At 41.4% G+C, this 25700-nt stretch overlaps 2 protein-coding genes across 2 annotated transcripts; both read right to left on the reverse strand.

Annotated features, from left to right (window-relative positions):
* Window positions 1–4329: 4329 nt before the first annotated feature.
* ABCG10 (ABC-2 type transporter family protein) lies at window positions 4330–6290 on the reverse strand. The gene is made up of 2 exons (XM_090000942.1): window positions 5307–6290; window positions 4330–5198 (listed from the first exon to the last, which is right to left on the reverse strand). Exons 1-2 carry the CDS (start codon window positions 6288–6290, stop codon window positions 4347–4349), a joined length of 1836 nt encoding a protein of 611 aa, XP_089857068.1. The 3' UTR covers window positions 4330–4346.
* Window positions 6291–13330: 7040 nt separating this feature from the next.
* LOC149843623 (protein DJ-1 homolog B-like) lies at window positions 13331–19031 on the reverse strand. Its single transcript, XM_090001883.1, has 8 exons — window positions 18877–19031; window positions 18548–18748; window positions 17626–17775; window positions 17195–17374; window positions 16333–16413; window positions 14980–15180; window positions 14582–14722; window positions 13331–13816 (listed from the first exon to the last, which is right to left on the reverse strand). The coding sequence occupies exons 1-8, from the start codon at window positions 18994–18996 to the stop codon at window positions 13610–13612; spliced, it is 1281 nt and encodes a 426-aa protein (XP_089858009.1). The 5' UTR covers window positions 18997–19031; the 3' UTR covers window positions 13331–13609.
* Window positions 19032–25700: the final 6669 nt, after the last annotated feature.

Below are 25700 nucleotides of genomic sequence, written 5' to 3' on the forward strand. Positions count from 1 at the left end.
CTGTCTGGGTTTTTTAACAAATCCATTCTCATGTATAAGGGATGGCAGTGGACCGAGGGTAAACGGACCCGCTCTGCCTAGTTCATGTCGAGTAACTAAGTAATGATATAACATGTCTACCAGTTCGGATCAAGCAAAAAAACATGCAATTACGATATTGACTAAAGACAATCTTCATGATAGGTTTTAATCTTTTGTTTCTTTAACCAAAATTTTTAGACCACACCATGAAATACCAAATCCCCACATTGATTTTGGATGCTGAACCACGATTTAATCTATTGCAGAGAAACACCAAATCCCCTTCTATTGGGTCCTCCACATTGATTTTGGATACTGATCCACAATTTAATCTATGGCACGGAGGTCCAAGGCACTCTTCTATCGTCCAATTTAGGAAAAATAAGCTGCTACTCAACCGTGGAACAAAATCATATTTATATTCTCAAAAGTGAAGGCAGTATCATGTAGAGTCACTAGAATATGAGAACTAATGGGAAGCAGGTTATATGTCCCCCCCCCCCGAACAGGGGAGTGAGCTACATCTCATGTTCGGGGGTCCCAAAGATCACCACGTATGTAAACATGTGTGTCTCGTATCCCCATGTTTGTCAACATTAATTAGCGTTGGAGTTTGATGCGATTGCAAAGACTTAAGTACCCTCTCCTCCATTGGTGCCAAAAAAAATGACGATTCTTGAAAAGGAGTGGTTGTAAAGACTTAAGTGCCCCGAAGATGATTATTTAAGACTCAGTCTCTGCACTGCAGGATTATCCGAGAAAGAAATATCTTCTAGAGGAGGCCATGAACATCAACCCTCTCACTCTCTCTCTCCCTTTTATTTCTGCTTTTGTGCACGTCCAGCAGAAGATCCTACATTGCTCCATCAAGCACCGACTGACCTGCACATTGACTGTTGTGGAGCCTGATTCAGAGTTTTTACCCTTACAGGAGGAGAGTTTGGGAGTTCATCCTCAGCGTGGGTAGCATCATTCAACTAAATGAGTTGTAGATCCTGATTCAGAGTTTTTACCCTTACAGGAGAGGGGACTGGGGGCTCCTCCCAGCGTGGGTAGCATCATTCAACTTGAAGAGTTGTGGAGTCTGATTCAGAGTTTTTACCCTTACAGAAAGGGGGGTCTGAGGGCTTCTCCCAGCGTGGGTAGCATCATTCAACTTGATGAGTTATGGAGCTTGATTTAGAGTTTTTGCTCTTATAGGAGGAGGGTTTGGGGGCTCCTCACAACGTGGATAGCATCGTTCAACTTGATTCGTTGTGAAGCCTGATTCAGAGTTTTTGCCCTTACAGGAGAAGGGTTTAAGGGCTCCTCCCAGCGTGGGTAGCATCGTTCAACTTGATTCGTTGTGGAGCCTGATTCAGAGTTTTTGCCCTTACAGGAGAAGGGTTTGGGGGCTTCTCTCAGCGTGGGTAGCATCGTTCAACTTGATTTGTTGTGGAGCCTGATTCAGAGTTTTTGCCCCTACAGAAGAAGGGTTTGGGGGCTTCTCCCAGCGTGGGTAGCATCGTTCAACTTGATTCATTGTGGAGCCTGATTCAGAGTTTTTGCCCTTACAGGAGAAGGGTTTGGGGGCTCCTCCCAGCGTGGGTAGCATCGTTCAACTTGATTCATTGTGGAGCCTGATTCAGAGTTTTTGCCCTTACAGAAGAAGAGTTTGGGAGCTCCTCCCAACGTGGGTAGCATCGTTCAACTTGATTCGTTGTGGAGCCTGATTTAGAGTTTTTGCCCTTACAGGAGGGGGGTCCTGGGGCTCCCCCGGCACGGGTCCCAGGTGTCGTGGTCAAAAAATGCATAGGGTGTCGTGGTAAGAAAGACATATGTTTGTTCCAAGCAAGGTTGAAAGAAATCAATGGAAAATCCAACAAGGAGCATGCCAGAATCAAGAAGTGGATGTCAAGAGAGATTCAAAAACACTATAAATCGCTATAGCGATTTGTGGAAGACACTACAAATCGCTATAGTGAGATTCAAAAACACTATAAATCGCTATAGCGATTTGCGAAAGACACTACAAATCACTATAGTGAGATCCAAAAACACTATAAATCGCTATAGTGATTTGCGAGAGACACTACAAATCGCTATAGTGAGATCCAAAAATATTATAAATCGCTATAGCGATTTGCGGAAGACACTACAAATCGCTATAGTGAGATCCAAAAACACTATAAATCGCTATAGCGATTTGCGAAAGACACTACAAATCATTGTTGAAAAGCCGGATAACACTACAAATCGTTGTGGGGCTCGTTGAAAACCCGGGATCCGCGCCAGGGGGAGCCCCCGGACCCCCCTCCTGTAAGGGCAAAAACTATAAATCAGGCTCCACAACTCATCAAGTTGAATGATGTTACCCACGCTGGGAGGAGCCCCCAAACCCCCTTATGTAAGGGCAAAAACTATGAATCAAGCTCCACAACTCATCAAGTTGAACGATGCTACAGTCAGTGTGCAGGTCAGTCGGTCTTTGATGGAGCAATGTAGGATCGTATGTTGGATGTGCACAGAAGTAGAGAGAGAAAGGAGAGAGAGTGAGAGGGTTGATGTTCATGGCCTTCTCAAGGGAAAACTCTTGGCCTCCCTTGATTTCTTCTCTAGAGAGAGAGAAGGTTTTGCAGTGTTTTACAGAGAAAGAAGAAGAAGACTTTGAAGAGTCAACATCATCCTCGACTTTCTGGATGGAGAACATGTTTGTCCTTTTTTTGAACTATTTGTTTTTTCTTTTTTGAATGAAGGGCATTTTTGTTATTTTCTCAAACCGTCACTTTATGAGAAGAATAGCAAAAAAGGGTACTGAAGTCTTTGCAACCACACCAGACTCCAATGCTTAGTGATGTCAACATACACGGGAATACGAGCCCCATGTGCTTGTATACGTGGTGCTCATTCAAAGCCCCGAACACAGACGTGGGATTCAGTGAATCATCGGGGGGGAACATACACCACCCTCCCGAACTAATGTGTGAACCACGATTTTGATATATATATATATATATATATTTGTTCTTTTCTCTTGAATCTAACCATACGGATGTGATCTGCATGATTGGTTTGGTAAGAACCACTCTTGAATCATTTGTTTTTTATGCATAAACAATAATTTTTTTAAGGCTTTAAAATCATGGCTCATAATCTTCAAAAATATTCAAGCATTCAAAAATTATATTTTTTTTATCAAAAATACATGATTCAATGGTTGATTTCTAGCAAATTCACATGGCTGGATTTGCAAAAATAGTGTTGAAATGCCCATATTTCTAGTTCTCATATTCTAGTTGTTATAATGTTCTGAGAACCATATAAGGTGTTCTGCCCAACCAGGAAGATCCACGTAGTGGGCCAGTGGCTGCCCCCTTATTAAAAAGGGGGACCCTCTGCACTGCCTGCCCCACTCTCATGCCAAGGACTCAAGGAAGCGTTGGAGTCTGGTTCCAATCATCTCCTATGTCATTCCCATTTGCATACTTCTATTAAATCTTCCCATATAAATTGTTTTGATCAAATGTGACCTTATAAATGAATTCAACATGGTTGATTTAATAAGAATTGATCTTTGGATTGTATTTTGTTCAACATTGATTTTTGAGTCGCCAAAAATCCTACATATAAGTCGGATTTCAGCTATTTAAATGTCGATCTACACTAAAAAATGAATGACTTAAATCATGTCAATGGAGTCTGATTTGATCAAAACAACTTGCATCAATGCAATCCTAAGGAGGTATGAAGATAGGGACGACATAAAGGATGAATGGATCCGATTTGCTTTGCAAGGTACTCGATCCTTTTGGAGGGGGGTGTGGGATGTGGCAATCAGTGATTAAGGGGAGTACCTTTTCAAGGCACTCGACCGACCACTGAGTATCATCCCCAAATTCTTGTTCAATAGATATCCCTAATCACTTTTATGATTTAAGGGTATTTTAGTAATTTGTTATTACGAAAAGAAAAGAAAAAAGGGCGGGTTGCTTTACATAAACCTTACGGATCCATACGGTTTGAGGACACGTGGTACAATTCCATTGGTCCTCAGGCCGCGAACAGTATATGCACCCACCCTCGGAGGGGAAGGTGAATTTCCATGACTTGGATCGGTGTTCTTTGAGGTATAGACTACCTTTGATTTACAGGAGCATAAAAAATGCTCATGATCGTTTTAATTATAATAATTGAAATAAAATAATTTGCTAATCAAATCTAGCATCAAACGTCTCAAATAATAAGACCTCACAAAAATTATAACCTTTCTGATTCTAGTAAGCAATGGAATCTCAAGATATTGCAAAAACAAAGCGAAAACAATGATGATGATATAATTTTTCCGTCTACTTTCTAAACCTAGTGCATCTATACCAAAGAATCAAGTAAGAGAAAACCCTGTACCCAACAATAAACACCATCATAACCCCCAAGTTTCTCCATTTTTCTGAAAGCCTTATCCCTTGCTGCACCAAGAACTGACCACCGTCCATCATGCACATCCCTTCATAATCACTCTCCAAACATTTGTGTTTCTCACTCCCATACTCATTTATCAAGAACGCCTCAAAGGGGTACTTAAACAGGCTCAAATAATGCATAAAAAGCCAGTACTTGGGTATCCTGTCCTCAGCTATAAAATACCCAGAAAAAAGGAAGAAACACCCCATGAAACCTGACACTATTGAGTTCCCCATGATGAAGTTTGGCACCAATGCACTAAAGCACACCACAAAGGAGTTGGCCATCAAGAGCACCATCCACACCACCAAGACAAAGTAAAGAAACCCAAGCAATTCCCTCCTCAAGCCCACCAACCAATAGACAGGAGTTGAGTACAGAAAACCTACCAGGAACAGGAAAGGGAGGAACACCAAAGCGTTTGCAATCGCATAAGAAGCCACTCTGTAAGCACCCCTTGAGGTCTCTCTCATCAGAATCTTCCTCTCCTCTAAGAAGATGGGCAGCCCCTCGGTTGTTGAAGACAGCAGAAACGTTAAACTAAAAGCAAAAAAGCCAATTTTTTCACGCCATCCTCCACCGTTTAAGAAGATGGTCCCCAGAGCAATCCCTGCAACCATTGATTGAACTGTTCTTGCTGTGAAAAGCTGCTTAGTTCTCAGCACGTTCTTACAGAACCTCTCGCTCAAAATCCCCACTTCCTTCACTCCAGAGTTTGCATAAGAGAAGGCAGACCTCTCTTTCTCACCATCTTTTTCTTCTTGTTCTTCTTTTTCTGCTTCTGCTTCTTTTTTAGGTTGTTGGCCTTCTGCTTTTTCATGATAGCAAGTTGGTTTTGTACCAACTTGCTCAGATGCACAATTTGTATCCTTTTCTTTCTGTCCTTCCTTTTGTTTGTGCTTATCATCTTCTTCTTCAGTTGTGTGCACTATAACTTTTAGGCTCTGTATGACATCAATGGCAAACTCTAGAACGTTAACGTGAGGAGGAATGCAGTGGCCGGACTTGATCAGCTTCGTTTGAAGGCCTTCAATCGATCCGTGATGAACAACTCTTCCATCTCCCAGAAGAAGAATCTGATTAACGAGTTCGAGTATTCTAAAACCAGGTTGGTGAATGCTTACTACTATGGTCTTGCCTTGATTCTCCGCCATCAACCTCAGCATGGTCATGACTTGCACCGCTGAAGCACTGTCCAGGCCGGAGGTCGGCTCGTCGAGGATCAGGACGGCCGGGTTGTGAACGAGGTCGACTCCGATCGAGACGCGCCGCTTCTCTCCACCGGAGATTCCCCGAACGTTTGTGCCACCGACCCGTGAACCGGCCACATGATCCAAACCCAGCTCTATGAGGAGCGCCTTCACGCGGCCGGCCCGGTTTCCATCGTCGGGAAGCCGTAGCCGGGCACTGTACATGAGCGTCTCTTCGACCGTCAGCAATGGATACAGCGCGTCATCGTCTTGCGTAACATAGCCGGAGATTCGCCGGAAGTTTGCGACATCCATAGGTTGGGCGTTCACCAAGACATCGCCTGAAAGCCTTCCGGGAAGCTCCTTTCCGGCTATGATCTCTAGCAGTGTGGACTTGCCAGCGCCACTCGGCCCGGCAACCGCTAAGATCTCGCCGCCATTAGCCTTGAAGCTTACATCCCGTAGGATGCTTCTAGAAGTGGTGGTGGTCGTGGTGGAAATGGGTCGCCATGGTATCCATGATGTGAGTGCGGTAGTGGGAGGGTGTAGCATGTATGAAAGGCTGAGAGTTTGCAGTTCATAGGTAATTTTCCGGTGGGATTCCTCGCCGGAATCTGGAGCTTTGGCCGGAAGAGCCATAAGGTACACAGAGAAAAGTGAAGGTTGTGCTATGCTTTGGGGGCTCTCCAGATAGAGAGAGAGTGAAGAGAGAAGTGTAGGGAGCTATGGTGAAGTTTGGTACATCTTAAGATGAGCTAACTCACCAAACTCTCCCCCATTACTTGCACGATACCTTGCATGCTATCATGTGTGCCAATTGCACATATGACACTAGGAGGGAGGGAGGGAGAGGATACCATTACTTGCACGATAGTTGGTTATATTGAATCTCCACCGTACATCTCAATTGGGAGTTTGAGATTTATGAAGGTGGAGCCCACGCACACCTCCATCAAGTGAGATGTGTGGTGGTGACGGAATATATAGTGGCATAGGAATTGTCTACCAGTACCCTAACTTCTCTTCCTAGTTGGTGTTTGCACCTTTTCTTTTTTAAAGCCAAGCTGGGGTTGGTCAGACCCCACCAGTTGTTATTCAATCCCACTACTGGGGTTTGAACCTGCAACGTCTCAGCACAAGGAGTCGTGCACTGACAGCTCCTACCAACTATATCTTTCCTCCCCTACTGTGGTGTTTGTACCTTTGGTTGTACCAACTTGGGCTAATTGTTCAACAAACATACAAGCATGAACTGGCCAACTGCATTCCACGCCCACATCATGCGAAAGGGACACGTCATTTTAGCAGCGCGTCCTTGGTGACACGAGTCTTGCGTACTCTGATACAGTGACACCACCTGAACACATGCACACATATTTTTTAGATTTTTAATATTTTTTAAGGGAAAAATATCTCACCGTGTCTTATTTTAAAAAAAACTTGCGAACTCACGTGTCGAACTCCACACGAATGTGTAGCATAGATTCCGTGTGTACTTTGCATGCATTCTTGGGCCTAAGAGACCTTGCCGGAGTCAGGATTAGGTGCCATCACATGGCACACTTTGAAGTGTGCCGCTGCACCTGATGCCTTCCATCTTTGGCTGACAGTTGTGGGGCCCAAAAACGGATGAACGGCAGCCAAGTGCAGAGTGTGTTATGTGATGGCACCTGATCCTGGCTCGACCTTTCTGTGCCGCCTAGATCTAAACCGTCAACTTTGTGGCTGGGGCGCATAGATCAACCAATTCTACCGTTTGGCTCTTCAAAACTCAAATTCTAGAGTTGGGAAGAAGGGTGTCTGCTGTGCCATGAGTAGCTAGAGCGTTAATGGGTCAGCCTCAGGTCGGATTCATGTCACGTAAATGGGTGCAGCTTAGTTGGTTCTTGAGTCAGATTGAAAGTTGAATGAAAAGAAAACCCAGCAAGCGGATCAGGTCATATGGCATAGAATTGAAACCGGCACTCATATTGTGCCATGAGTGGAGGAGCCACGTTGAGTCCAGGGGGCGGGTTTGACCCAGACCCAACCCGTATGGAGCCCGGTACAGTTTGTGAAATTCATACCAGACTTGGGCCCGACCCAAGTTTCTACTAAGATTCAAAAAAATTTAATGTAAAAAGGATAAAAAAATATTATTTTATCAGGTATGGTCCGAGTCTGGTTCATGTAATGTAATCCTTATAAGATTAGGGTACGGTTTCTTTTATGGTGGGTTTGATTGGACTCAGCTCCGGACCTAGTACCAGCATATCAAATCAGGTTTGGGTATGGTTTCACCTGGGTCCAAACCAAACCCGACCAAAATATGTTTGATCAGTTTACCGACTGAGTTGGTCATAGCATACTAGATTAAGAATGATGCAGATCTAACTGGAAGCATACATGCATGGGTTGGATCAAGGGTTTGGACCGTGACTGTACTAGCATATGCTTGATCTGCGTCCATCCTCTTGAACTTGGTTCTGATTCACTATGTCCCGAATATGTCACCAATAATGGCAATTTTGTCTATTGCTAAGTGAGTGATAGGTAACATGAGATGTAGGCCTTCTACCCAAGTGCATTTTCATTATATTTGGAAAAGTGAGGTGCATTTAATTTGGTTTTCTAGAATTCAAATTGAGAAAGTTTGTCTCAATTAGCATATCTATTGATGATGTTTGTACGTTTTAGGGTTTTGATTTATTTTTTTATAATAAGATAAATATTGAATTATAATTTTAAGATATATATATATATATTAATTACTATTAGGTATGAATTCATGAATAATGAATGCTTGATTTTTAATAGAATATTAGGGTCTGGGCCAAGAGAAACAACTATCGACCTCAAATTGGCAGGTGTCCAGTTTGTAACTTTGAGGTACCCTGTCCACTTAGAAGTAGACTCTTTGACCTTGGCAAAGAACACTCTACAATTGTGAAAAGATCAGGTGCAAGATGATTGTACAAATATTTGTGCATTAAGCACCTGGCCTGCTGGAGGGCAACCAGGTGCTTAATGCACAAATTTTGTGGCATGTGTGCTTGCACCTGATCCAGACTCTCCTCAATTGGTTAGGGTTGTTTTGGATAGATATATGGTTGAACCCCCATCTGGTCCAGGATCGGTTTTCTCTTGGTGGCTTGCCGGGTTCGTGCTCTTCGCGGACTAGGGCACTCACCCAGGGTTTACTATCTAGGATCCTTAACACTCACCCAGGGTTTACTATCATTTAAAAAGAAAAAAGAAAAAAAGAACGCTCCTCGTGAGCTTTTTACTCATGACAGACGATCACAAGCCACCCCCATAATATATTGTTGGCTGGTGTTGCAGAAAATTAGGCAAAGGACCTAATGCAATAAAAGTAATATCATGGAAACAAGTTTGGTTGATTGACATTGGAGTTGTTTATGTCAATGTCATTGATGAAAAACTATCTTTGTTCTTCCAATTGTTAATGCTACTTATGAGGCAGTAGGTCTGCAGATTTTTCAATTACTTGAATCTTTTGGGCAAACGAGTCGATCAAAAAGTTGGCAGTAATTGGTTGGCTGCCCATTGACCATGCCTCTACCCATCTCAACCAAATTTCAACTAAAATTCCACAAACAAATTAGTATGGCGTTACGATTGCACCAAAATCTAGCAATATCGCCTCTATTCTTCTTGGTGATTGCCTTCAAATGATTTCGCTTGTTTAATTCTTGTCAACTGCAACACTACATCGATGGCTTTAATTATACTCTCTCTCTCTCTCTCTCTCTCTCTCTCTCTCTCTCTCTCTCTCTCTCTCTCTCTCTCATGAAAATTCTAGCGCTCAATGGGACTCAAAAAAAAAAAAAAGGGGTGAAAATCGTGCAATCACATTGCACATAGAGCTGGTAAACGAGTAGGGATGGCAGTGGACCGGGGGAAAACGGGGCCCTGCCCCCTCGCCCCGTTTGGACCGGGGATGAAGGGCATGAAACCGGGATGGAGGCGGGGATGAAGGTTAAAATTCATCCCCGCACGGGGATGAAGGTGGGGATGGACTTACACTTTCCGCCGCCCCGCCTCAGCCCTGCTCTGCCCCGCCTCAGCCCTGCTCCGCCCCGCTCCGCCCCATTAATAATATTACTAAAATACCCTAACCTAAGTAATAAAATTACAAAAAAAAACACACTTATATATATACTAACTAACCCTAAATCGTATTAATAAAAAAATGGAGACAGTCGTTGACTGACCGCCCAGAGAGAGAGAGAGAGAACGTGAGTCTCCCTTTGCCGCATTCGCCTTCTCCTATTTGCGAAAAAAAAAGAAAGAGGCTGTTCGCTTCTCGTGATGGATCGCCCCCTCTTCCGAGGAAAAGGAGTTTCCTCCATTTTTCTTTGTGGAGTTTTCATCGTCGACGATGACCGATCGAGCTAGGTTTTGAACTTCTTTTACAGGTACGATTTTTCTTTTTCTTCTTTTTGTGATTGTTATTATATATATTCTGTGTATTTTTTGGTTATTTGTTTTGTGAATTTCTGATTTGGTGTATGGAACGAGGTTTTGAGAGGAATCAGGTTATTTTGAGGGGGTTTTAGGGTTTTGATTTCTGTATGGTATGGTGTTTTGGTGGGGGCGGGGGCGGGGCCGGGGTGGGGATGGGATGGGGATGGGGATGGGGATGGTGATGGGGATAATTATGTTGAGACGGGGCGGGGGTGGAGGTCGAAAGTCCCACCCGCCACGGGGATGGACTGGGGATGAAGGTTAAGTTTTTGAGACGGGGCAGGGGTGGAAACCTTATCCCCCGCCCCGGTTCAGTGCCATCCCTATAAACGAGCTGAAAGAGACGAGCTTCAAGTGTTCAAGCTTGGCTCATTTTAGTGGCGAGCCAAGCTGAGTTCGAGCCCATAATCTGTCTGAGTTAGATGAACCGAGTTTGGGCTGGGTTGTTTATAGAAAAACAAATACATTGTCTTAAAAGTGAAAGAAATAATATAAAAAAGATACAAGTAAAATATATTTAAGATATATTTTTTACCACCTAATGAACTTAAGCGAGTCAAGCCAAGCCAAGTAACTATTGTTAATATTCAGCTTGCCGAGCCTATTTTACGAGTTTAAACGAGTTTGGTTTGACTTGTTTCCCAGCCTTAATTGCATAAAAGCAATGCGCGGCTGCACCTGATAATCTTACATCTACTGTTAGGCCCCACGTCTGACAGGTTGTCCAATAGCAGATGGAGGGTGGTCAGGTGCACTGGCAGTGGCACATTGCATTTGTGCAATATGATTGCATCTGATCCCAATTTCCTTTGCGCACCAGCTTCGGGCTGCTTTCCATGGCCAACACGGCCCAACAAGTAAACAGGTCTAGACCTAGGTAGGGGCAAATTTATAGTCGGATGGAGCTCGGACTAGCCCAACCCAACCCATTTGAGAATCAACCCAATAAGACCCAGGCCCCACCCAAACCCAACAGGAATTGGGTCAGGCTTTCGGTGGGCTTCTAATGTGAAAAAAAATCATGTGCAATGTGATTGCACACTTTTAGTGTGCCGCTGCACCTGATTACCCTCCATCTTGGAGATAGGTCAGTTGTGGGGTCCAAAAAATGATGGAGTCAGATCAGGTGCAGCGACACACTAAAAGTGTGCAATCACATTGCATCTGATCCTCCCTCCTCTGATGTGCATGCTCCTTCCTTTGGGCTACCAATCTATTCATAGATCCAATGCTATACGACTTTGGAGGTGATTAATCACATATAAGCGTCTAGTGCCCACCTGTGTGGGCACAGGAACTACTAAATACATGGGATTTCGAATCCGATCAGATCTGGAACCACTAAAAATTGCAAAATCTCCATCCCGGATCCGACCCATTTGCATCCCTACCTACTCTTCTAAAATTAGTTATTTGCCCCCTAATTGTAGCTACAAAACGCCATGTTACAAAAAGTGATTTAATAATTTAGTAAACCTCTCGTCACCCTGGGTGTTTGTTGATGTAATGAATTTAAGTTCAGCTTTCTCTCTAATAGAAAAAAGAAAAGATTAAATATGCCATTTTTAAAAGTTAACCAGGGTTAAGTGATATAAAGACCGAATCACGCAGTCATTTGAGCTATTTTTTAAAAGGTAGCATTTATCTTAAGCATTTGAAAATTGTGGTGGCTAAACATAAATTTTCCATAGATTAGGTGCCTAAACGTGATTACCCATGATTAATTGAAAGGGATAAATAGGTGGTCCATAGGTCTGGGCAATGAACCCGTCTGGCCCACTTTTGACCTGGCCAACAAGAGGCAGTAACCCAGTCAAATTAGCATGTTCACTGTATAGACTGGATCTAAGCTCAGTCCTTGCTGGATCGCCCAAATCCCATCCCATCCCATCCCAGGCAAGTCGAGCCATAGGCACCCCGCAGGCTGCCTACTCTATTAAAACTGCCAAATCAGCCAAATAAACTCTAATTTTGACCGGAATATGCAGCCTGTTAACAGGCCACAGGCAGGTAGCCCACCAACGGCCTGGGCCTAAGTGTGGTCTAGGTCAGTATGGGGCTCAAAAACCTGGACCAGAAACAAGACTACCCCTCTTCTCCAAAGCTTCGCCAGAAACTACTTTGCGACAACAGGTGACCACTCGCAGGGTATGCCTGATCTCTCCGTACATTCGAGGTGGGAATAGGAGTCAACATCCAGTATGAATCATTCTCCCATGTGTCCCAACCGCAGAAGGGGATGATGCCAGCAACTAGCCAAGCCGGGCCACAGGCGGTTGACAAGCAGCCCAACCTGATACCCAGCGCCATTGGGTGTGTATGTAAGTTTTTGTTTTCTTTTCTTTTTCAAGAACCATTTGACGCTTGCGCCATTGGGTCGATTCTGAAATTGGTTTCATAAACTTCTATGTCAATTTACTAAAAATGACCATTTAACAAACATATTGAAACCTTTGGTTGCCAGCAACTTCTAGAAAGCGAAGGTAAGAATGGTATCCCTGCGTGCAGTGTCAAAGGTAATCAAGGCACTGACATGATGGAAAATTGTGGTGATGAATCTGCCATAATTGTATATGTGCTAAAAACATTTATGGGGCATTGATTGCATAATTCAACTATGCAGGAAATACCCAAACCCACATGGGGAAGTATTTCATGAAACATCATCTCATGTGCCACTCTGGGAACTGTAATGCCTTTCAGCAGTTCATTGCCCGACATGCATGTTGGCATAGCATGCACAAACGCAGATAACTTGCTCATGTAGTCCTCAGATAATTCAGCTGAAATTCTCAGGAATATAAGTTAATCAAACGGCCTAGGTCTGAGCCTTAAGAGTCAAGAGATCAAGAGAGAGGATCAGCACGCATCACCAGCCTAAACAACAAAGGTTGCATGGTACAATTCACAGTTGAGATCTGCCCAAGCACGAATCTATTTCACATTTCAAATTGCAAATAGAAAATCAAGCAGAAACGACAGCAAAGCCGTATCATACGCAGCAATCAAATTCAGAATCTTAACAAACTGAAGAGTCTCTTAGCAACCAGGACAGTAACTACAGTAACTCGCTAACTTTCCCCAACCTTGAAGAGAAAAAATAGTTGAGAAACTACTGCAGTGAATCCATAATCAACCCAGAGCAGGATAATGGAGATGCCAATATCAATCCACTAGCAGCTTTCCCTGTGTTCTGGTGCCACGAAGAGAAGTAAATATTGATTGTTTCTTTTTTAATTCATTCAACTCCTGAATATACATGCCTAAACTTCGATGAGTGTACCAGTCCATAGACGGCTCTAGGCCATACACAAACAGACACGCTAGGTTTCTTTTTACACCAGAAAGGCATAAACATTGACAGAGAAGAAACAAGGATAGCCGGCAACAACCCAAAACGGACATTTTAAGTAGTAAATAAAATTCCTAAGGTGGGTGCAACTATGATGAAGGACTAAATTCCCTAACCTCACTCTGCAGCAACTCTCCCTCTAAGGGTACGTGAAGACCATTGGATTAGCCACATCTAATGCTTTTTCTCGTCCAAAAAACTTCTCCACGATATGGAGTGCAAATTCCATGGCTGTGCCTGGACCCCTGCTCGTTATCAGATTACCATCAATCACCACCCTGCTCTCAATTTCACTTTGATCAGAAAGCTTGTTGCACAAGGCTGGATACGCAGTGGCTTTCTTTCCCTGTTTCAAAATCAATAAACACCGAGTTAACATGTGCGCCATAAATATATGAACAAAACAATGAAACAAACTTATTTCTTTTGAAAGTTTAGCTCTGATAATAGAAGCATATGGGATATCTTCTGTGATGGTGAAAGATGATCTCAACTCACTCCAAGACACGAAATTTTCAACCAAATATCTATATATTTTTTCATTCTCCAAATGTCTTAGTATTTCTCCCAACATAAAAAAAAATACTAAAACAACTCGGGTGTTGGCATTCTCCTTTTTTAAAATTAGAAACCTACCAGGACCAAGCCCTAATCAGCCCCACCCTATAGTGGTCAACCCATGCATGGACCAGCCCCACAGTGCTGCTCCATACCGGTTGCAGGTTTGATCCCAGAGGGAACAGTACTCATGAGTCATGACATCCGGGGCCTCTGGACATCCCGATGCTCACCATAACTTACTGGGTAGTGGGTACTCTCTTGTTATTGACCAAGGCAATGTCATAATAAAGACAAGTGGATAAGAAAAATATTGATAGTGCCATGGTTCACCGGTATTAAATAATGGCCATCTTTTCAGGTAAAAACTGCTAAATCCCAGGAAATTAAAAGCCTAGACAGATTAAGCATGCTGTAAAACATAGAATGGCATGCAGAAATACCAAAAAAGAACAGGATATTTTGTCTTGACAAAAAAGGCCAAAAATGTTCAGCAACTAACTGCTTTTCAAAATGTCCCCAAATAAGATTACATTCATTTTAACAGTAATACCTTGAGTAAACCATGAGGCTCCAAGACTAATGCAGGGGATGCACATATTGCTCCATAAAGTTTGTTAGATTCTGCCTGCTTTTTTATCAAGTTTATCAGCTTTTCTGAACTTGCAAAGGTTTGAGCACCTGGGAGTCCACCCTGGAACCACTAGCACATGTTAGTCCCAGGAACTCTTCACCAAAAATGACAATAAATAATTCCAAGAGAAGAAAAGCACTGGAAGCGAGAAGAATCTAATTGGAAATATCTCAAAACAAAGCAGTATATCAGATTCAGATATTTTATGCATTTAAACATTTGGGCAAACTTTCTCTTTTACTTCTTTTCGCAAGACAAGCATCTATGCACCAGTAATATCAAGCACAAATCTAGACCACTAAATCACATCAACTAACCGGCAACACAATCAGATGATATGGCAGCTCAGCAGCCTCCTCAAGGAGCATATCAGCTACTAGTTTCACCTTTCGTGAAGCAACAATTTCTAGTTTGTCTTCAACAGAAGCCACAATTACATTTGCTTTGGCTCTTCGCAGAATGTCAATGATGATTACAGCTTCCATCTCCTCTGAGCCATTAGCTATTGGTACAAGTATCTGTAACAAAGCAGAAACATAAAATAAAACAGAACCTTTAAATGTTTTATACAGAAAATATGAAGACTAAATACTAAACATGGAGGATAATAAAATAAATAGACTATGGGTTCAGCACACATACAGGTGCATTGAGTCACAAAAGTTACATGATAAAGAGATGAATGAAAAAAAAGTGAGACATCATTTGAATAAACATTAGATTAAACTATTTCTGATCATCCATTGAGTTACATATCCTCAAAACGAAGTTGAGTTCCCTAACGAGGTTGAAAATTGTTATACAGGAAATTCTTTACCTAACTAAAAAAGAGAAAACCCAAAAGAAAAGAAAAAAGTGTACAGGCACCTCTATGGATGCATTCAAATATACATGTCAACAGAGAGTCCGTTACAGTCTGACTAATCCTGCATTCAAACTAAAATTTGTTGAAAAATATTTACCATTTTAGGCTATAATTTTCAGCTCTTTCATCTTTTCTATCCCAACACCCTCTCAGCAGCCTCACCACCCACCAACAACCAATAAAGGCCACCCCATTTCCAAGAAAAGAAAGAGATTATGGGATAATGGATCTGCAAATGCATCCGTGCACATTATGATACAAAGTCTAGACTCTAGACTCTCAGTTGTATTATTTTGTAGAAAAGTTTAGAAGAAAAATTATGAAACATAGCAAGAGGTCGAGAACTACTAATATATTGTTAAAGACCTTTTATGTTTGATATATAATCAATGGATAAACCATGGAAGGATTAATAAGAGCTGAGAAAACAAAACAACAAATGCTAGTGTAATGGAATATAATTAGAGTGACGTTGGGAAGAATTGCCCTATCATGCCTACAGGCACCAGTTAAAAACATGTTCCATGCAATGGGTCAAAAAAATGAAATTGTTCAAAGGGCACACTTACGAAATAGTAAGCAAAGGACTATTATATTTTGTTCATATCAAGGTGAGAATGTACAATGCCTTCAGACCTTCAACAACTACACAGAAGTTGTACAAAGACAACTATCTGCAAGAAGTCCATCCAAAGTCCTCAAATAACTTGCTAAATAACTAACTGAAACCATTACTTTAAACAGATACACAAACACAATGGCATGGATCAAACACTAAGATAAAACAGAGGCATAAAAGGAAAACCTGAGGAGTATTGCTAGCTGACCAGTGAATGGAATTCAACTCATGTAAAGTACGTTCCTTGTTATGGTTGGAATATAAGAGCTGCAGGTTAGTGTAAAAGGATATTTTAGTATTATAATGAAAAAGCCCTTTAAATTTATAAAATCAAAGAAACAAGTGCCATGGACATTAAAAAGGATCAAGCATATGAAAGAAAAGCTATAGAATTCATGATATGGTAAACAAGTCTGCCTCATCTTTTCCCATTGAAATTAAAAATGAAGATCATCCTAGCAAACTCTACTGATCGGTTAGTATAAGCTACTTTAAAGTGACATGCAGAAGCAGTTGTGGAAAAAATAGCAGCTCAATCAATTGGGAACATGGATTCCCATCATGCATCAATGGAGCTTGCTCCAAACAGGTTGCAGCACCCTTTAATAACTCAAATAGCTCATACGATATGTATAGATAGTGACGAAAATAAATTCGAGCAATAGAAAATAGCCTAAGTATGAATATTTGGTTTTAAACCTTATGACTCCAAGCCTTCCAACGCAAAAGTGGCATCACAAGCTGAAAACTAATGAAACTTCAAAAACAGAAAAGCATAAGCAGACAGCAAGCGCTCCAAAGGGGTTTGGCATAGTGGGATGGGACCTAGGCCACTAGGCAGGTGGTCTAGGTTCAAATCTCATGGGTGTCACCCCTTGCGCAAGCTGAAGTGTGGCGACTCTCTGGGGGCAAAGGGTAAGCCCACAGAATTTTACACTGACACAGAGACCGTAAGTATAGCAGGCAAAGCTAGAGCGGCTAGGTCTCTAATCCTGGAGTGGTTTCTCCGTGTAAATATATAAAAAAAAAGCAGACAGCAAGCACTCACCAGAGGCCCAGCAACTTCACCCCGTTTTTCTTTCCCATATAACTGCTCAACTAAAACCAACGCAAACTCCATTGTTGTACCAGGCCCACGGCTGGTTACGACTTGACCATCTTGCTGAACTCTTGATTCCACTGGTATGGCAGATGATAACTTCTCCATCCATGCAGGATGGCAGGTTGCCTATCAAATTGAACCCATAAAAAATACATATACAAGGAAAGAAAAAAGGAAATAAAGGATCTCATATTCTTGATACGATCATAAAATGAAACTACTTCTAGTCAGCTTCATACCAACTGTAAGACTAACGGAAGTCCCACATACTTCTAATATGATCATAAAATGCAATTATTTCTAGTTCATCTTCATACCAACTGCACAACTAAACAGAAATGCCAAAGAAAATTTACTTTCAATGTGTTGAAACGTACCTTCAACCCATTCAACAAACCCCATTTGTCAAGCACAACCGCTGGTGATGCACAAATTGCAGCATAAACCCGTCCATCCGCAGCATGCCTCTTCAGAGTGTTCTCTAAGACTTGGCATCCATGAAGATTAGCAGCACCGGGCATCCCACCCTTCAATGAATACCAAAAAAGTTAGAATTCAAATGAGTGAAATCTATCCCAAGATAGTTCTCCAATCTCAATAGAAGAACCCAAAATCCAATGACCCTTTCCAGGGCCAGGACATATTGTTTCGGATGTTCACTATGTCAGGTGTAAGATCCTCGCTCAGTTAGAAGGAGCAGAACAATGGTTTTCATCAACGAGGGACCCCGCATTACCACTCAAACTAATGACAACAAAAAATTCTCGCAAGAGGGAAAAGATAACCCAAAGGATTTTCACAGCGGAGAGATTCCTTTGCACCATATTAAGCACACCAATAATCAAGTATCGAGCTATCCAGAGAGAGAGAGAGAGAGAGAGATCCTTACAGGAGCCATCTAACAGGCTAAGCACCCAATACTACGAAAAAACAAAAACAAAAAAAAGCAATTTCCATTCAATAGTCATTCACGAAAATGGTTTCTAAAAAATTAAGAAAAGAAAGAAATGAACGATAATTCCGAGCCTAGCTTAGTTATACTTCCAAAATAATATGACCAATATGAGCGACAAAAAGCAAAACCACTCATCCCATCCACAATTAGAACAAAACAGTACTCAATTTTCAATAAAATGCAGAACCAACGAGAAATCGAACCATAAAATTCACTAGCACAGTAGCATTGACGCAATCCCTTTGCACGTATCGATAAAACACAAGCAAGTGAGCAACTCTTCAACCCTAAAACAACAGAAGAGAAAGAAATGAAAGAAACGCGACGAGGAAGAAACTCTTCACCGGGAGAGCGATAAGATCGAAAGTGGTATCGGCGTAATCCTGAACGAGAGCATCGGCGACGAGCTTCACCCCTCTGGACGCCTCGACCCGAAGCTCCTTCTCGACGGAGGCGACGGCGACGTCGGCTCCCGCTCGCCGGAGAACGTCGATTATGATGACTGCCTCCATCTCCTCCGTTCCGTTCGCGATCGGAACCATCACCTTTTCTCATTTGTTTTCCAGCGCGCAGAAACCGGAAAGGAAGGGGGGGAAACAACGATTCAGAGACTCGAATGAAGGAGTTATAACTCTTTCTGGGATCGAGAGGAAGGGGGGGTGAGAGAGCGTACCTTCTTCTGCAGAGAAGCCATCGTGGTGGAGAGCCTTCTGCGTCGTGGAAGCGTGAAAGTGGAGAGGAACCTTCTGGAAGCGTTCAAATAGCGGAGAGGGGTGGGGGAGAGCACCGCCATGACGATGGGTGGTGGTATTTCTGTAATTTTGTTGACGCGCTGCTGGTTAGTGAACGCTTTACAAAGTGCGACGTGGCTTGATTCGATAAGTAGTACAGCTGTACTCTAGTTTACTTGCGTGAGCTCGGGTACTAGTGTGGCTTGGCTGAGGCCCCGTTTGAATGACATGGGTTACGAAGTCTTTGGATGAACAAAAACAAGTTTTTGGTATTAAAAAAGAAAAAGAAAAAATACAATGGAAAAAAGTGAGTCATTTTTTAGCCAAGACAACAACAACTACGCCTTCATCCCAAAACAATTGGGGTCCGGGATATGAACCAAAAAAAAAATTCATTTTGAGTCTTCCACGTGAATCCATCTTCTCCAATCATTTCTATCCAATGTCATTTCCTCGGTGAGGTTCAAAACATTCATATCCTTTCCTATCATTTTCATCTAAGTCTTCTTAGGCCTACCTCGACCTCTTTTAACTAATATATTTTCTCATTTCTCCATCATTCTAACTGGAGCATCATTAGGCCTTTGTCGTATATGTCCAAACCACCGTAAACGATTCTCTCTCATCTTATTTTCAATGGGTGCAACACCTACCTTCTTATGTATCTCCTCGTTCTGAATCTTATCTTTTATTGTATTTTCACACATCTATCTAAGCATCTGCATCTCAGCTACACTCATTTTTTGAATATGATGTCTTTTGGTAGTCCAACATTCCGTACCATATAGTAAAGCGGGCCTAATAGTCGTCCTATAAAACTTTTCCTTCAACCGCAATGGCATTCTACGATCACACAACACTCCAGTTGCACATTTACATTTCATCCACCCAACCTTTATCCTATGATTTGCATCTCCATCAATTTCTCCATACTTTTGAATGATGGATCCCAAATATTTGAAATAATCATCCACCGGTATTTCTTGTTCACCAAGCTTCACTACACTCCCATCACTACTTCGTTGCTTACTAAACCGACATTCCATATATTCAGTCTTACTCTTACTCAACTTAAAACCTCTAGCTTCCAATGCATGTCTCCATATTTCTAACTTAGCATTAACCCCACCTCTAGACTCATCAATCAAAACAATATCATCAGCAAACAACATACATCACGGTACATTTTCTTGAATTGATCTCGTAAGCTCATCCATCACTATAGCAAATAGGAAAGGGCTTAAAGCAGATCCTTGATGTAACCCAACTGTTATCAGAAAATTGGTTGTCACCCCTCCACAAGTACGGACATTGGTTACTACTCCTTCATACATATCTTTAATTATACTAATGTACTTGAGAGAAACACCTTTCTTCATCATTGTCCATCAGAGAACGTCCCTAGGTACTCTATCGTATGCCTTCTCCAAATCAATAAAAACCATGTGCAAATCTTTGTTCATCTCTCTGTATCTTTCAATAAGTTGTCTAAGAAGATGTATAGCTTTCATAGTTGATCTTCCAGGCATAAAACCAAATTGATTCTTCGATATCATGACAACCTTCCTCAACCTAGACTCAATCACCCTCTCCCAAAGTTTCATAGTATGACTCATGAGTTTTATACCACGATAGTTTGTGTAATCTTGTATATCACCCTTATTCTTATATAGAGGCACCAAAGTACTCTTCCTCCACTCATTAGGCATCTTATTTGTCTGCCAAATCTTGTTAAAAAGATTTGTCAATCATTCTAAACCTTTCTCTCCCAAGCATTTCCAAGCCTCGATAGGTATACCATCTGGGCAAACACTACAAGAAAATAGGTTGTTAGCGACGGAATTTCATGATGGAATAATTTCGTCGCTAGTTAGCGACATATTAGCGAGCAAAAACCATAAGTCGCTATAATCAATGCAATTTACGAAAATAACGACGGAAGATATTCCGTCGCTAGTTAGTGATGGATGGGGCGACAAAATATTTTTTCGTAACGGGTGCAACATTTAGCGACGTCGTTTGCGATGAAATATTGTTTGTCGCTAATTAACGACGGAAACAATTTCGTCGCTATGTTCGTAAATTTGATTTAAGGTGGCTTAGTGACAGAATTAATCTGGCGCTAAGCCGTCGTGAATTGTCGCATAAACCTAATCCCAGACCTCTTTTCATTTTCTTCTTTCGCTGCTCCCACTCCCGCCGTTCTCACACTCCCGTCGTTCGCCCACTCCCACTGTTCGATGGCCCCACCGTCTGCCGGCTCTGCCATTCGTCGTCGCCCGGAGACAGGTATTCAGCTTAAGGGGGTCCCCCCCCCCCCGCGTTAACCCCCTGTTGGAACAGGCAGGGGGGTCGAGCCCTCGCTGTTTCGGCAGGGGGTCGCGCATCTGCTATTCCGGCAGGAGGTCGACCCCTTGTTGTTCTGTTAGGGGAGGCGACCCCCGTTGTTCCGTCAGGGGGTCGACCCCCCGCTGTTCCGGTAGGGGGTCGACCCCCTGCGTTCCGGCAGGGGGTCGACCCCATGCGTTTCGGTAGGTCATTGGGTGTTGGGTTTCTTAAGGCTTATGCAAGATGTTTTTATTTGCCTCAGTTTTTTTTTTCGGCAGGTGGTGACTTAATTTTAAAATAGTGTTTTTTGCATATTTCTTAACGAAGCCCACTTGTGCTCAGCCACCCGTGGTAAGTAAGTGACAAAAACAATGCAAATCGGGTAAATACACGTGGTGAGTAAGTGATGCAAGCATATCACATGTTATTTAATTTATTAGATCTAACACTTTATTGTTCACACACTCACTTAGTTGTTGATATTTAGGGTTTCTTTGTTGAAGTTCGGAGATCATGCTGAGCATGATTTTAATGTATGAATATAGAAGTGTTCTTATTTTTTGAGTATGGATTTCATGCTAGGCATGGTAGTAGTTAGTGGAATATTGAAGTGTGTTTGTTACATGTACATGTTTGTCATTTGTTTGATATGAATGATTACGATGTATTGCAATGTTTGATATAATTGTATTCATGCTTGCATGTAGTTACTTTCAATTTAATTATGGCTTTCATGTGAAATTGTATAATGAAAGAATGCTTTAAATGATTGTATCGTGTCATTAATAGTTTGCATATGAAAATATTAAGTTATCAATGCATGCATCATAATTCTTGTTATTGTATAACATCATATATTGCATGATAAATTTGATATTTTCTTCATCATAGCATTCTGATGGTTCTCTTTTAACTGATTTGGTTATTATTCGTAACATCATAAGAAAATGACTACAAACTCTGAATGGATGTACCGCATGATAGTGTACAATGAGTTATCGCATGAATATATGGATGGTGTTGAAAGTTTTGTTGAATTTGCAATGTCAAGTGTCAGTACATTGGATCCCACAGGTCGGATTAGGTGTCCCTGCAAGATTTGTAAGAATAATCGATTTGTAGAACCTCATGTCGTTAGACATCACCTATACAGGAAGGGTTTTGTGAGTGATTATCAGAATTGGACGTTTCATGGATAAGAATTTAGAAACAATTTTGATGCACAAGTGAATGTGGTGCACGATAATCTATATATGGATTTGATATTTGATGTCGCAGGAACAGAACTAGGTTCTGCTATAAGTTTTAGTGATGTAAGAACTGTCGTAGATGAAGAATCACCAAATGATGCAGCTAATAGATTTTATGATTTACTTAGAGATGTTGATGAGCCACTTTGGAACAGTTATGAGAGTCACACTATCCTGTCTGCAGTTCTTCAACTAATGAATTTGAAGTCTGAGTATAATTTGAGTCAATCATGTTTTGACTGTTTGTGCATGATTGTGAAGAGTATGTTGCCCAAAGATGAGAAATTGCCACAAAATTTCTATCGTGCGAAAGTTATGGTCAACGTTCTAGGTATAGGGTATAAAAAGATTGATGCTTGTCCAAATCACTGCATGTTGTATTTTAAGGAGCAGGAAAACAACATATCATGCCCGTCATGTGGGCATCCTCGGTTCAAGCCAAAGACAAGAGGCAATGGTAGCACGAGATCAAATGAAGTTTCATACAAGTCGCTCCGCTACTTTCCTATCACTCCTAGATTGCAATGATTGTTTATGTATTCAAGGACAGCTAAACACATGAGATGGCATGCAAATAAAGTTTGACACAATGAAAACAAGATCACACATCCTGTTGACGCTGAAGCTTGGATGCACTTTGATCGTACTCATCAGAACTTCGCAATGGAAGTGCGTAATGTTAGACTCGATCTATGTACAGATGGATTTAATTCATTTGGGGGTAGATCAACTCCATACTCATGCTGACCACTATTTGTAACTCCATACAACCTTTCACCAAGCTTGTGTATGAAACATCCAAATCTTTTCTTGTCTATGTTGATCCATAATCCGACCTCACCTGGCCAAAATCTTGATGTATATTTAAGGCCATTGATTGATGAACTAAAAGTACTGTAGGATGACGGTGTTACCACGTATGATGCCCATAAAAAACAAAATTTCAACATGAAAGTCGTTGTTCTATTGACAATCAATGACTTCCCTGCATATGATATGCTATTTGATTGGAGCACACATGGGAGGTTGGCATGTCCGTACTGCATGGAGGATTCGAAAGCTTTTAGATTGACACATGAAAGAAAGCCTTGCTGGTTTGAGTGTCGTCATCGATTTCTGCCCAGCGACCATCCGTTCCGACGACAAAGGAATGTGTTTAGAGCAGGCACAACTGAAATAGAAGGTTCGTCCACAAGATTGTCTGACATAGAGATTCTAAGAAGATTGTGATACTTTCCAGATGTATTAACAGATGCCCACAATCCGACACCGTTCTGTGGATTTGGGAAGAATCACAATTGGACGAAGAAATCTATTTTTTGGGAACTACCGTATTGGTTGACCCTATTGATACGACATAATTTGGATGTGATGCATGTGGAGAAAAATGTGTTTGATAATGTGTTCAATACAGTAATGAATGTTAAAGGGAAAATGAAGGATAATCCAAAGATCCGTATGGATTTAAAAGTAATATGTAGAAGACCAGAATTGGAACTCAAAGAGTATAATGGCAAAGTATGTGCTTGGACCTGATCAAATAAAGCATGTATGTCAATGGTTGAGACAATTGAGATTTCTAGATGGATATGTCTCTAATATTGCTCGGGCTGTGAAGATTGACGATGAACAATTATATGGGTTGAACAGCCATGAATGTCATATCTTTATGTAACGATTGATACCCCTAGCATTTCATAATATGTTAGCCAAACCTATATGGGGGTATTGTCTCAGTTGAGTGGATTTTTTAGAACATTGTGTGCATCTGAAGTCGTAGTATCTGATGTAAAGAATCTCAAGGACTTTGTCATCACCACTGTTTGTCTGCTAGAAAAGATATTTCTCTCAACATTTTTCGATGTTATAGAACATTTGATCATACATTTGCCATATGAACTAAGAGTTGGTGGCCCTGTGCAATATCGATGGATGTACCCATTTGAAAGGTATATGTTTTTTATATTTGTCTCTTTAATAACATATATTTAAAATTCGAAATGTATATTTTTGCCAGATGCATGTTTGACCTAAAAAAAAAGGTTCGTAATAAAGCAAGAGTAAAAGGCTCTATTTGTGAGGCGTACACTTTAGAAAAGATTTCAAATTTCTCATCTATGTACTTTGAACCTCACATTCCAACACGTTACACATGCTCGCCCCGTAACAATGATGGAGAACAAGTAACTGTAGCTGAAAAGCTGTCGATATTTCAACCACTTGGGCATGCATTTGGTAGTTGCCGATCAAGGCTCTTGACAGATCGAGAGCAAGACACAACACACATCTGTATTCTTTTTAATTGCTTAGTGATCGACCCATACATCGAGTAAGTATATGTAGACGCAACACAATTATAAATCATTTTTTGTTCTATACATGCATACATGGTTTGATAATATAAGTATTTGTGGTTTGCAGGCGATTTGATCTGGAGTTGCGAAGAGAAGTTTCACATCTCACTGATGCAAAAGTACAAAAAGAACGTGAAACTAAGTTTGTGGAGTGGTTGAAACAGTTGGTAAGGACGCTAACATAAATTTTGTACTTGTAAACAACACTAAGTTACTTAATTGGTCGTGATCGCAATCATTGTTTATGCCTGTGCGTAGGTCCGCCATGGTGATGTTAAAGATCAAGGAATATGTGATTTAGAAAATGATCCGACCAAAGTTGTGCAATGCTACAACGGGTACATCGTAAATGGTTATCGATGTCATACAAAAGATTACGGTATAAACAAATCAACGATGAATAGTAGTGTGTGTGTGTCAAGGGTAGCAACTACGGTAAAAATGAACATGATTACTACGACGTTGTAGAAGAAATAATGAGTTGACTTACTTAGGCATAAATAATAAAGTAACTTTATAGAATTGTCAGTGGTTTGATCACACATCAACAAGACTCGACAAAACTTCAACCATTGTGGAGGTGAATCATAAATCAAGGTTTGGAATATATGAACCATTCATATTAGTCTCGCAAGCTCAACATGTTTGTTATACTTCATATTCGAGTGTAAAAAAGTCAGATAGAAATGAATGGTGGGCAGTTTGCAAGGTGAAGTCCAAACTATACCTTGAGTATGATCAATTACAAGAAGACAAGTTAGCTGAAAATAGTGATTACTATCAATCAGATGATATCTATGACTTCGTTTATGGTCACGATGTTGCGCATGATAT

The sequence above is a fragment of the Nuphar pumila genome, chromosome 3, assembly GCF_984573655.1.
Source record: "Nuphar pumila chromosome 3, dmNupPumi1.hap1.1, whole genome shotgun sequence".
NCBI lineage: Eukaryota > Viridiplantae > Streptophyta > Magnoliopsida > Nymphaeales > Nymphaeaceae > Nuphar > Nuphar pumila.

Excerpts from the sequence above, each read along its gene's own strand:
- ABCG10 (XM_090000942.1), bottom strand. The coding sequence starts at position 6,290 with ATGGCTCTTCCGGCCAAAGCTCCAGATTCCGGCGAGGAATCCCACCGG. Across the intron at positions 5,199-5,306 it reads CAAATTGTGCATCTGAGCAA|AGGTCTGCCTTCTCTTATGC; the intron begins GTTGGTACAAAA and ends GGTGAGAAAGAG.
- LOC149843623 (XM_090001883.1), bottom strand. The coding sequence starts at position 18,996 with ATGGCGGTGCTCTCCCCCACCCCTCTCCGCTATTTGAACGCTTCCAGA. Across the intron at positions 14,723-14,979 it reads ATCATCTGATTGTGTTGCCG|GGTGGACTCCCAGGTGCTCA; the intron begins GTTAGTTGATGT and ends TAGTGGTTCCAG. Across the intron at positions 13,817-14,581 it reads AGCCTCATGGTTTACTCAAG|GGAAAGAAAGCCACTGCGTA; the intron begins GTATTACTGTTA and ends ATTTTGAAACAG.